General features: G+C 40.9%; 1 protein-coding gene across 7 annotated transcripts in view; it reads right to left on the reverse strand.

The window, feature by feature from the left end:
• Positions 1-206: 206 nt before the first annotated feature.
• The window catches only part of PIK3CB (phosphatidylinositol-4,5-bisphosphate 3-kinase catalytic subunit beta), a 264,723-nt gene continuing 250,979 nt past the window's right edge, over positions 207-13,950 (reverse strand). For all 7 annotated transcript variants that reach the window (XM_073625868.1, XM_073625865.1, XM_073625866.1 and 4 more), the window contains 5 exons: positions 11,430-11,597; positions 6,742-6,865; positions 4,607-4,752; positions 3,724-3,856; positions 207-3,447 (listed from right to left, as the gene is read on the reverse strand). In XM_073625868.1, the coding sequence (XP_073481969.1) occupies positions 3,310-3,447; positions 3,724-3,856; positions 4,607-4,752; positions 6,742-6,865; positions 11,430-11,597 (709 nt within the window). In that variant the 3' untranslated portion in view covers positions 207-3,309. The remainder of the gene's footprint in view (positions 3,448-3,723; positions 3,857-4,606; positions 4,753-6,741; positions 6,866-11,429; positions 11,598-13,950) is intronic.

A 13,950-nucleotide genomic window follows, 5' to 3' on the forward strand; every position in this document is an offset into this window, starting at 1 on the left:
GCAGACCAATGAACTATAGCAATGCCTGTAAGTCTTGGACAGATAGACCATGCTTTTCACCTACAGTTCAAGTCTTAAGTTTCTAGGCTCAACTGGGGTGATCCTTTTAAGAGGTTTGAAGCTTTAGATATAATAAGTCTGAATCTAGACCTGGATAGCTGCTTTTAATATATATATATTATATATATATTATATATATATATATATATATATATATATATATATATATATATATATATATATATATAAACACAATCTAAGAATAATGAGGAGCTTATGTATGAAAAATGTACAAATGAAAAAAAAAAAAAAAAAATTTGTCCATAGCAACCCATCTACCTCTAACTGCCATGTGCAGAGTCAAAGATTAAACAGTGGTTTTGAATGGTTGCTATTAGCAACAAAAAATGCCTTTGCCTTATTAAAGCCTATATTTTGACTCCTTATAGTTTCAATACTTGCTGCCCAAAATGCTACCATGCAATGCAGTCAGGGTATTAAGTGAAGGGGAACGCTCCTAGACCAAGAACTCTATGAGAGGAAGGAGCAGCACTGAACAGTTCTCCAGTCAGATTACATGCAGACAGCCCATTCTCGGTTTCTCTCAAAATGACCTTTAGTAAAATGCAGTGCAATACTGAACAGATAGGGTCAGGGCAGAGAAACGGATCCCTCCCCAGCCGAAAATACGAATTTTTCCTTCCCTCCCACCCCAATCTGTTCAGCTGAAACTAAGGAAATACCCAGCACTTCTGCAAATGTAGAAACATGTTGGAATGGAAGCCAATTACCATGCACCAGCGCCATAACATAGGGAAAGTCCATAGCCCTGTGTATTCTACAATTTGAGATTGCACAGGGCAACTTCTCCTGCTCCTAACAGCTGAAAGAAGTGGCAGGGGAGTGAAGTAAATTTTGGGTATATGCTGCTGGAAAAGTGGAGGGGGTGTAGGTGTAAGTAAACCGCTCGTTTTTGTCTACAAGGACAATTCACAGCTTCATTTTAAACTGAATCCTCCTTTAACTGCTTGTCTACCACCATAAGTTATTGATTGGACAAATGGAAGAATTTTATTTCTACAGTGCTGTTTACAAACAGCACTGCAGAAATCACCTTCAGGTGGCCAGCACTTCTGTTAACGGCTGTCATCTGACACAGGCACAGTGTACAGTCAACCCAAGTGGCTCTGTACCTATTATCAATTGCAGCAATCACAAATGTAAACAGTGCATAGTTTACATCTGAGAGCCTGCCCTATCCATCATTGTGAAGGAAGTATTTTATTAATTGAAAAATACATAAATGAAAGCAACAGCAGCAGAAGGTCAATAGTAAGGGATTTTACTTCACTGTTGGAATTTTTTTCCCCCCTTTAGCCCCCCCACCCCCCTTCTCCATTACATCTCATCTCCAGCCTATCTCTAAGCGAGCTGTACATCTATGATATTTCTATGAACCGCTTTACTTCTCTTACCCTGCACATTAAGCCCTTCCCCCACTGTATTCTGCACATTAACCCCTTCATCTCCTGTGTGTGACCTGTATCTAGTGCACCAATACCAAGTGCCGTGTTTTAACCTCCTCAGTACCAGCATTTTTTCATTTCCAATAAAATCTGGCAAAAACGGTATATAAACTGGAAACTAAAAACTGAAAAATGGCCTGGTAATGAAGGGATATTACGGGCTGGTATTTCAGAGGTTAAAGCAAAAAAAAAAAAATAAAAACAATTGTATTAATTGTAAGGTAGGGAGACAACTTTAATTCTGAGGGTGTTATCTGGCCTCCATTAAAATCATATCTTCATAAATATATTTTTTTTAAGTGAAACTTCACCCTAAAAGGGGAAGTTCTGCTTTATGTCCTCCTCCCCCCTCCTCTATCACATTTGGCACAATAACGGTTTTTGGGGGTGGGTACCACCAGGTAAACTTTGGCCCTACAACTTGTAGCAGAACCACAAGTCCCATGAGCCATTGCAGGACTGACAGCCACAAGCATGACTCCCAAAGGTATAGGCATTATAGAACTTGTTTTGCAACAGTTGGAGGGCCACAGTTTGCCTACCCCTGGGTCTAGGCAATCCAAGCAGACCTTCACCCCCCTCCCCCTTTGCATGCAGCCTTCTGGGACACATCACAAGTCCCAGAGGGCTGAGGATCCATTCGCAAAGTGCAGCGTGACTCACACATTTGCAGCTGGCTGTGAAGTCACAAGGAGTCACAGCTGGATACCCTTGGTAAACATGCGGGAACCAGCCCGGGTGAGGACAGCACTGGATCCCTGGACAGGTAAGTGTCTTTTTAACAAAATTCAGCATCTACAGTATTTGTAGCTGCTGACTTTTATTTGTTTTTTCTTTCTTTCCCTCTTTAAGCTGTAATTGGAGACCAGCCAAACAGAGGTGAGTAGGCAGCAGGAAGTGAAGCCTTGGTACCAACCAAATTATAACTGTTAATATATAATCTGTAGTGATTTATGCTGAATATAGGATTTCTACTATACAGCTTGCAATTTCATTTACTTTAAGAATCATTCAATTTAAAATGGCAGAGATCTTGCAAACCTCTATGAGCAAAGCTAATCAATGTTCTTGAAGTTGAAACATCATTGGAAGACATGAATGCTGGTAATGCCAAAAATATGTGAAATTGTGACATAGCATTCCCCCCCGTGACTCATGTCCAGCCATTCTTCAGGGCCAGGGGCTGGCAAATACAGTGAATGCTGTTAGTGTGGCAGTGTGGAGCTGGAATTACTAGGAAGACCGGGAGTAAAAATTTAGTACAACGAACTGTACTTCCATCTCATATAAAATCAGGAACTCTTGGCTTGTTTGATATTATAAAAACAGATGTAGATTAAAAATAGATTAAAATAACAAAAGGGCTCAACTACAATAGCCAGGAAAAAAATGTGCAAAACCAGAGCCTCACTAAAATGCCTGGAGGGAGACTGTTCCACCATCTGTGTTACCAAGGAAAAAAAAAAAAAAAAAAAAGAAAAGAAAAACACCACTTTCCACTTATTCGTGGAGCTCAAGACATCAGAAACCAGCAGACTATATCTTGATGTTCATATCTGCCATCAGCACTGAGTTACTATGCAGAGATTCACTCATCTTACAGTGGGTCTCTTGAAAATCCTCTTTCTTCTGAGTGTCATTGGTACACTGCCATTGGATTGCAAGCTTTGAAATATCTCACGTGCAGCCACTGGCCAACTCGTTCATCGTACAGGAGCAACTTGGAGAGGCCAGAAATGTAAGGACAGCCTTGTCAGGCACAAAAGTGGTCATCATTGTTTTGCTAGGACTTGTAATCCTTTCGCATAGTGTGTGCCATCCAGTTGACTTTGGTTGTCCAACTTTCTTTCAGAGCCTCATCAAACTTTTGTTTAAATTGTTTAAGTGCTTCATCTTCTGTCTTCCCCAGAGCCAGAGAATCCTGAAATCAAACAGTAACAATGATAACTAGATAAAAACAGAAGTTTAGCTGCTTAAAACTTAATGTCAGTTTTTTTATCTCTGTAATGTGGGGGTGGGGCTATATGAGTGTACACTAGGGGCAATCCTAGCAGTGTCCAATCACCTGAAGGTTGCCTGCATTTAACCCATGATCTATGAAAACAAGCCCTGTGTCCTGTACTGTAGGATTAAGATACAGATGTTTGGAATTGGGGGTGTTGTGTACTGTTCACATACAGGAGGCCACTCACTTTACCTTGACATACTGAATATCTTTCACAGAGCTTAATTCTGGGAGTCCAGCTGTCAGCATGAGTGCAAAAAGTGTGATGATGAGGTTTCCGTTCCTGCGCAGGATCAGATAGGCATCCTGGCAGCACTGCCGGAATCTGCAGACGAGAAGCACAGACAATGAGTTTCACATAATACTAGTGCTTCATGCAAAACTACTCCTAGCTCAAACAAGAAAATAAAAAAAGACCCATATTGAAGAACTGTAGACTTAACCCTAACTGGATGACATTTCGTTTTCTAAAGAACCATGCATCTTAAGCATTTTTTTTTTTATAATAAAATACTTTTCATCTTTTTTCATCCTTTGTCAGATCTCAGTTTTGCCGGTCCATTTCCTGTCTACTTGCATGCCTGCATGGTTTTCCTGATGGTTACACGTCTATGTAATCTGTGTTGAAATAGCCAGTTGTAGTCTCCATCAGGAATCTATGTGACAATGTAGTAGAACAATTTCAAGACAAGGACAGAGTGTTGACCTATAACAGAAAAAGCCTGCACAAGCGCCATCATACATCAGCAGGATCACAAAGTAGAATTTTAATGAAAGCTGCAGATTTTAAAATATTGGAATTTAATTTTAAAATTAGCTTAACATGTTAAAGCTTAAATGAGATAGGAGGAGTAATAAAATTATTTGGAGGCAGTCTGAGATGCCCAACAATACAAGTATTGGTGATTTCTGAGGATTTCAGGAGTTTAGAGTACACTAGTCTGGGCACTCTAGTAGATTTCTGGGATATAAGATAAGCCAATGCAAACAAGTATGTACAGCAATAAAGAGCAGTGGGCTGGAGAAGAAGGATCTCATCCAGCAGTATTTACTTCACAGCTTAAAGATATCCAACCTGTTAAATTCTTCTGTATTCCCGGACTTTCCTTGCTGGATCACATGGATGAAGTCGTAGGTGAGGATGAAGGGTCCACGCTCCCTCTTAATTTTAAACTTGGACTTGAAATTCCCAAGAATATGACCAAAATCAATGTGAAACAGCTGAAAAGAGGAGAGGGAACAACCACAGCATTAGCCAGCAACATGGGTATTGCATCTATTTTGCTATCACAATATTATGCATGGGTATTACAAATCATACAGTACTTAGATTGGTGGCGCAGTGCAACAGGGATCCTCAGATAAGTCAGCTACATTGAGCAAAATGATAAAACTCAACACTTTTTGTGTTTGCCCCTATTTATCATGAGCTGAACGCAAAGATCTATGACTTCTTCTCCTTTGCCGAGATAAACCATCCACCTCACAGGTGTGGCAAATCAAGATGCTGATTAGACAACATGATTATTGCACAGGTGTGCCTTAGGCTTGCCACAATAAAAGGCCACTCTAAAATGCGCAGTTGTACTGCTTGGGGGGGGGGGGCACGTGGGGGGGGACGAAAACCAGTCAGTATCTGGTCATTTGCCTCATGCAGTGCAGCACATCTCCTCCGTATAGTGTTGATCAGGTTGTCGATTGTGGTCTGTGGAATGTTGGTCCATTCCTCTTCAATGGCTATGCGAAGTTGCCAGATATTGGCAGAAACTGGAACACGCTGTCGTATACGCAGATACAGAGCATCCCAAACATGCTCAATGGGTGACATGTCCACGGAGTATGCTGGCCAGCTTCCAGGAATTGTGTACAGATCCTTGCAACATGGGGCCGTGCATTATGATACAAAATGAGGTGATGGTCGTGGATGAATGGCACAATGGGGCTCAGGATCTCGTCACGGTATCTCTGTGCATTCAAAATGCCCTTGATAAAATGCACCTGTGTTCATTGTCCATAGCATACACCTGCCCATACCATGATCCCACCGCCACCATGGGCCACTCAATCCACAACGTTGACATCAGAAAACCGCTCACCCACACAACGCCATACACGCTGTCTGCCATCTTCCCTGTACAGTGAAAACCTGGATTCACCCGTGAAGAGAACACCTCTCCAAAGTGCCAGACACCATTGAATGTGAGCATTTGCCCACTCAAGTCGGTTATGGCGACGAACTGCAGTCAGGTCAAGACCCAGATGAGGACAACGAGCATGCTGATGAGCTTCCTTGAGATGGTTCCTGACAGTTTATGCAGAAATTCTTTGGTTATGCAAACAGATTGTTGCAGCAGCTGTCCGGGTGGCTGGTCTCAGATGATCTTGGAGGTGAAGATGCTGGATGTGGAGGTCCTGGGCTGGTGTGGTTACACGTGGTCTGCAGTTGTGAGGCCGGTTGGATTTAATGCCAAATTCTGTGAAGCGCCTTTGGGAGATGGCTTATGGTAGAGAAATGAACATTCAATTCAAGAGAAACAACTCTAGGGAACATTCCTGCAGTCAGCATGCCAATTGCACGTGCCCTCAAAACTTGCGACATCTGTGGCATTGTGCTGTGTGATAAAACTGCACATTTTAGAGTGGCCTTTTTTTGTGGCCAGCCTAAGGCACACCTGTGCAATAATCATGCTGTCTATTCAGCATCTTGATATGCCACACATGTGAGGTGGATGGATTATCTCGGCAAAGGAGAAGCGCTCACTAACAAATATTTAGACAGATTTGTTAATATTTGAGAGAAATAGGCCTTTTGTGTACATAGAAAAAGTCCTAGATCTTTAAGTTCAGCCCATGATAAATAGGGGCAAACACAAAAGTGTTGTGTTTATAATTTTTCTCAGTATATATAGAAGACAGCACTAGACTGCATGGATTGGTAAATAGTTGTCTCTTAAAAGTCAGCAGCTACAGTTTTTCCCAGAAGGTACCCGATTTTATTTATCAAGGCTAATACAATGGGAATGTAATCTAATGAAATCAGAGATCTCTATGCATTATGCTGTTCCTATGAATGAAGATTCATAGAAAATGTATTATCCTTTGTCCATGAACTGGCAATGCACAAGCATATCTTTTCTGAACATATGTCCCCACTGGCAATTGCAATTTATGCAATACTGGCTGAACAATAGGTTTAAGATAGTTCCTCACCTGCCCAGTCTTTCTCACCATAATGTTGTCATTGTGCCGGTCCCCAATCCCAAGAACATAAGTAGCTACACAGTAGCCAGCACAGGATAAGGTGAATTCCTCAATCGCTCGCTGCAGGTCATCTCTGAAAGTAGACAACAGGATGGGCTCGTAACTAACATATTAATTTACACAAATCTTGAATATGAAACAATTGGATCAGAAACAGAACTATAACTTCAGGAGGATTATTGGGGACTGCGATCGACATAACTATTTTATTATTATTATGGTGGGTCAGGCAAAGGCTAAAAACAAGCTCATAGCTTTAACGTCAAAGTGCTGCCCCTTCTTCCAATCTCACTCTCTTTGTGGTCTCTTGGTTCATCTTTCTGTTCCATGAGCTTAGACTGCTGCAGGGGGGATCAAGATTAGCCAATAGGGTAGGAAGCAAGGGGAAATTATGCCAATAGAAATAAAAATAAATAATAAAAAAAAAAAAACCAAAAAAAAAAACAGAACCAATAGCTTGATGGGCGTTCTAACCATTCCCTACGCGAAATCCAAACTGAAAAAAAAGTTTTGGCTATAGATGTGGTTTAACACGCAATTAAAGTTTAACGTATGACAGTCTGAACAAGTCCCACATTCCATTACTATGTTATGCCCAAGCCTCTAACAAAAATTTTTTATTGGTCCTCCCCTAACTAAGCCAAATACTCCTTCATTCGTGTCTCGAAAGCTCTCCCTCCCAGACATTGCAGTTCACAGTGAGAGGGTTTCAATCCAAACAGCAGTGGCCATGTGCTAATTGATAAGCTACAGGTTTGGGAACAATGACAAATGATAGCTGTGCCCTCTGCAATGTCTTTTCATCTTCCTGTAAAGTAAGAAGGAACCCCCTACATGAGAGTAAAACATAGAAAATTGCCCAGCGATCCTTTTCCTAGATTAAGAACCTAAATGATAAGCTTACATTTGCTGGGGAGCCTGGTCTCCTGAGCAAACGTGAGCTGGATTATTTGACAGTCAAGGAGTTTAATATCCCCATATTTTATATTATTCCGAAGGTACACAAGTCCCTTGTGAACCCCCCTGGGAGACCTATTGTCTCTGCCGTAAAAGGCCCACTAGAAAGGATTGGGAAATACCTTGACAATCTACTTAAAGAAATGGTGATTAACCTTAAATCGTATGTCAAGGATACATGTGATGTTCTGGGACGAATCTCGGAAATCAGCCTGGAGGAGATCTTACTCGTAAAGATAGATGTAGAGGTCCCTCTACACATCGATCCCTCATGAATGGGGGATTAAGGCAATAGAGATCTTCCTTGAAAGACACTTTCCAAACCATGGACCTCAAAATGAGTTCATGGTGGACCTCTTAACTTTTGCCCTGGATAATAATTTCTTCCAATTTCTGTCCAGTTTTTACCAGCAAACCAATGGTATCTCCATGGGAGCCCCGTGGGCTCCAGCGTATGCATTATTCCATCTGGAGCTATGGGAGGAGGACTTGGTTTACACCTCACAGATGTACCTGAGCCACATACATACGTGGCTCAGGTACATCGATGACATGTTTGTCATTTGAAGAGGTGATGAGAGGTTACTTAAGGAATTCATTTAAATACTGAATGTAAATGACCGCAACATCAAACTTACCTTTGTGTTCGATCAAGAGAGAGAGGATTTCCTTTTTGGACCTCTCGATAGGCATCAGGGATTTGTCCCTTGTGACTCACACATATCGTAAGGAGACCTCGGCAAATACTCTGTTGAGAGCAGACAGCCACCACCCACAATGGCTGAAGGTTAGTATCCCGTACTGGTCAATTTCTCCGCATTAAACGCAACTGCTCTAATGCTGGGGATTATAGACGGGAAAGCGATGAAATGTACAAGTGCTTTCGGGAACATGGGTATTCTCACAGATTAGAAGAGCGAAGCGGAAAGCAGCCGGTCGGGACTGCTCTGCCCTTCTAAACAAGACGGTTAAAACTTTATCCCCAACCCCTGAACCAGGCCCAGTGAGGATCATAACCCAATTTGGTACACAATGGGATACGGTTAGAAACATACTCCAAAAACATTGGGGGGTTCTCACCAATACCCCTGGTATAGCTCAGATAGTAGGTTCCACACCAAAAATGGCGGCAAGGAGAGCTAGGAATTTGGGTGAAAGCTTAATACAATCTGAACACATTAGAAGTATGGACACAACCTGGCTATCGCAATTTCAGAGAAGGGGATGTTTCCCTGTGGACATTGCCAGGTGTGCCCGTATGTACACAGAACAGCAACCTTCAGTGACTCCCAAATGAAAAATAGTTTCCAAATTAGGAACCTTATCAATTGTGCCACAACCAAAGGTCATCTACATGATAACTTGTCCTTGTAATAAAATCTACATTGGCAAAATCAAACGCCAATTGAGAATTCGTTTGGGGGAACACATGAGGGAGATTCTTGATAAAAACACTGATGAACACGTGGCCAGACACTTTGCACAGTTCCACAAGGGCAATCTGTCTGGCATGATGGTTAAGGGCATCTATTCCCTCAACCTTTCATCTAGAAGAGGAGACTTTGATCAGGTTCTCCAACAAAAGGAAAAATGGTGGATCTTCCGTTTAGGTTCACTTATACCGTTGGGCCTTAACATTGAATTAAATTTACAGCCTTTTTGGAAACCTAGGTAGCAATCCCCATGGGTTATTCTATTCCAAGGGGACCGGTCATTATGTCACTGTGTTGTCTAGTTCCTGTGTATACGTATATGTGTCACCCCATTATCCTGACCCCTGTCTTTTTTCCTGTGTCATCAACCCTATTGATCCCCCCCCCGCCAAACCCGGGACAGATTTCCCTAGTTCCTAAGAACATTGGCTCCCTGTTTTGGAGCTAATGTTCTTTGTTGAAGTTTTTTGATAAGAAAATAATAATCATTTGATATTTTCTGATGCATGTATTTTGTACCCATTTGACACTGTGCATGTTTTCTATCAACCTACCATTAAATGTCCCGAGGTGGGATAATTACTGCTAGGAGGCAAGGAGAACAGCAATAAAGCGAGCTTTAGTCAATAGAAAACGGAAGTCCTGTCTCTTCACAGATTTGGTGCTGCTCCTTTAAGAAGCCTTGTTTGAAGGTGGGCGTATCAGAGGAATGGACGTTGTTAAAAGGAGCCCTCGTACACCGCCACTACGTCCAGATGAAACTACACACTGTTTACTGTGAAACGTCTTGACGTTGCTTCCGCCCGGATGCCACGGCATCATCCCCTGCGGCGCTCGTGAGCCTGTGCACTGAGGAAAGGGTTACGATTGCCGGTTTATGGCGAATGCAAGGTGGTAATCTGGCATGCCCCTCTGCGAACCCTAACCGATTCCTGTGGGAACATGTAAGCAGCAACTTATCGGCTTTGCAGTACTGCACTTTTCCATGTGATATCTCCTGGATGTTCAATTGATTTCCCAGGAGATGGAAAAACAAGTAAGAGTGCACCGCTCCAGGAGTACATATCTCACAGACTGACTGAACTACTTGTTAATGGGAGCGGTAACGTATTGCCTCTGCAACATACCAGCATCTTTCTAATACAGCACCTGTTTATGTCCACCATTGAAAACTATAGTCTATAGGGGACTCATCCTAATAGGTTCATCTCACTAAGGGTTTATATTTACACCTTTGCAAGGGAATTTGTTATTTGTTGATGGACATTCCCCTTTTTGACTCTCCAGCTGTCATAGTAACCAACACTCTACAAGTGGCAACATCAAAGGACTATTCCCACATATAGTCATTATAGGATTTTGATCCTTTTCCTTTCATTCCCGTCCCATTTCCCTTCGTTGGCTCGAGCCCCCAGGGGGTTGGTTTTAGTTAGCAATTGCTAGATACATTACTTACTGCTGCGGGCTAGACTGACACCAATTTGGCATCCTGACGTATTTGTTTAAATTTATGTTACATGTTGTATTGTCCCCCTTATCTGTGGTTGTTTTTGACCAGCTCATTGTGGCTTGTCATCATTCTGAGCATGGGCTAGTCTATTAAGTCTTGTCAATTTATCTCCATGTTTTATAATATATCAATAAATTATTATATTTTGATAGTACTTTATTAGTGTTTACTGCCATTAGGTTAGCCCCGATTCTTTTCTGTCCCCTTCTGCTTGGGATATATGTGGCTATAGTTTTTTCGGGGCTGAATCACAGCCACTATAGTATATGGTATATAGTTTATACATGGTTATCCAAGCCTCTTTTTCATATATTTAGCATGAGAGTGGCAACTCTGCAGTGAATTGAGAAGCAGTGCAGCATCGTTGCCACCCTATCACAAGAAGCTGCATTAAGTGGACTTCATCAGCAGGCTCCACAGGTATTTGTGCCACTCTGAATAGGGGCCATGGGAAAACTAAGTGCACATACACTTATAATTAAGTGCTGCAAAAAAATTTTCTTAAACGGAGTCCACAGTTCTAGTACAAGGACCTCTGTGATAACCCGACAAGAGATTTAAAGCAAAAATGAGTGTCCTAAATGAAGGTATTAGTAACCTGCAACAATTCTGGGCTGAGAAGTGTGTACACAATAAATCCTGGAATACAGTATGAAGAGCCATGCTAAGAATGGCTGTATGCAGGTTTGGCACTTCGATCTGAGACTTTTGAATTCAATCCAGAAAGTATCAATTACCCAGCATTGTACTCTTTGATCCAGTTAAGTAGAGCATCCTTGTTGAAGGCAGCTGCTGCTGCAAGATTGCTGCTGTCAAGCTGGATATCTGCAATGGTTTCGGCTGCAGAAACTACTTCTATCATACCACATCGATCTCCTGTTGCCAGGCACCCATAAGGCACTATTCTAAAACATACAGTAAAAAAGTTGTGTTAATGATATTCGTAATCAGTAAGAGCCACTTGCATGAGAAAATGCTGTACATCATAAACATCAACATTAATTGGGCACCAAAATAAAAAAAAATAAAAAAATGCTTTTAAATTTACAAAAATTAACAGTATGTACTACTAGCCATACTAGCTTGGTAAATATTTACTCCACATTTACTCCAAAATCATTCAGTGTCATTAGTGGAAAGAACCTGTTGTGTACAGAAAAAAAAAAAAAAATCATGTTACCCACACATTCTGCCCATACATTATACAATTTTCTTGTTAAATTTCCTTTAGATTTACCTTCAACTATGTATTGCAAGGGCCTGCCTGATTGCATACAAATTAAAAGTGTTTAGGCTTGACCTCATATTATATAGTTTTGGTAAATCTAAAGGAAAATTGTACAAGAAAATTGTATAATGTATGACCACACCCAAAAACTTACTGCCACCTTTAATTATAACTTCTATTTCATATATGTTGACCTCCAGTTTACATCTTTTTAAATCGGCTACTTACCAGTTAATTTCAGATTCTGTCAATAGAGATTGCTGTGCCACAGATTATCAATAGTAAGAACTATTCTTACAAAATAAATGCCACTTAAAGAGGAACTGCCGTCTGCTCACATAATTTGTTATAAAAACATCTTTACCATTCTGAAGCTTCCTTCCAACAACTTTGCATATTATTTTATATACAGTATACTGTGACTCTGTACTTGCCAAATATGCTGCAGAAATCTCCCTCCACTGAGTCTGGCTGCAACCATTTTAACTGTGGGCAGCTGAAGCTGCTGCCTGTTCACTTCCTGGAATTACACAGAGGCACACCTCCAGCTCTGCAGCTCTCATTGGCCCTCTTATGACTCATCCCCCCTCCCTTCCTGGCAAACTCATGAGAGTGAGAGAGATGTGCATGATGTCATAAACCTAGGCTTTTTACTAAATAAGAAACAGGAAGTGTGCTGTATAAGGTATTTACTGGCAGAAAAAAACATGTTTTACTATCCAAAGTTAAAACAACAAGGGCAGAAGATTTCATAGATGGAAAGTTGACAAAATGACTGAAGGTCCGCTTTAAACAAGCAACATCTTTGAAGATTTACCACTTTTATTGGCTCTAAACACATAGACATTAGAAATAGGTTACACATGAAGGTATAATTCCTGGAAAATTCTTTAATACATACGTGTATGGATCTAGATTTTGGCACCCCACATAAACCAACGGCATCGCCTTTTCTATTAATTAGACACAATGGGGGTTATTTGCTAAAGGAAAATCCACTTTGCGCAAGTGCACTTGAAAGTGCACTTGGAAGTAAAGTCGCTGTAGATCCGAGGGGGACATGCAAGGAAAATAAAAAAACAGCATTTTAGCTTGCACATGATTGGATGATAAAATTAGCAGAGCTTCCCCTCATTTCAGATCTACCCCTTAGATTTAGAGCGACTGAACTTTCAAGTGCACTTGCAGTGCAAAGTGGATTTGCCTTTCATAAATAACCCCCAATAGCTGATCGAATTTAAAGTGTATTTAAACCATAACAATTAACTTATCTTGTCTGTGCCCTTTTGGCCTGATAAATAAACTGTTAAAGGGGTTTTGTATATCGGTTCAATAACTTTAAAACAGACCCTGACAGAATTCCTGTGAGCTGATCATGTCCTGTCCTCTCTGCCGACTTAGTTGGCACTGTACCACAGAACACCTTCACTCTATACTATGAGGAGAAGGAGAGGGGAAGGTGTTCTGTAGTCCTAACACACTGTGGGGGTCATTTACTATAGCGCTAATTGTGCGAATTAGCGCTAATCACAGTAATTAGCGCTAATCACGGTATTCACTATAGCGCTGGTGAGCAAATACTCCCAAAATCAAATTTACTATATAGTAAATATAAACCCTTACTCTGCTAAAACCTGGAGGAGAATTGCACATAGAAATATTGTTTAGAGCATGATATAATTTCCTAAATACTACTAAAATATGCGGTATATTATTTAAAGATAATCTGCTTTTAAACTGTGTGAAAAGGTGATTTCTACACTGAAATATATTTAAAAGTCTGAGAAGAGATAAATTCCACGTTTTTGTACAACTAGGGTGCCAACAACTGAGCATGCTCAGACCTGCAAATAGCTCTCATTTTAGCTCCAGTGTTTCTTTTGCAGGGCGCTATAGTAAATACGAAAATGAGCGCTGAGTAAAAGAGCATTTTTTGGAAGTGAAAATCGGCGCTATTATAGTCCAATGCAGTTTTAGCCATTGATTCTAATGGTACAATTGTAACTTTCACAAATAAATCCTTTTAATGT

The sequence above is a fragment of the Aquarana catesbeiana genome, linkage group LG04 (assembly GCF_042186555.1).
Source record: "Aquarana catesbeiana isolate 2022-GZ linkage group LG04, ASM4218655v1, whole genome shotgun sequence".
NCBI lineage: Eukaryota > Metazoa > Chordata > Amphibia > Anura > Ranidae > Aquarana > Aquarana catesbeiana.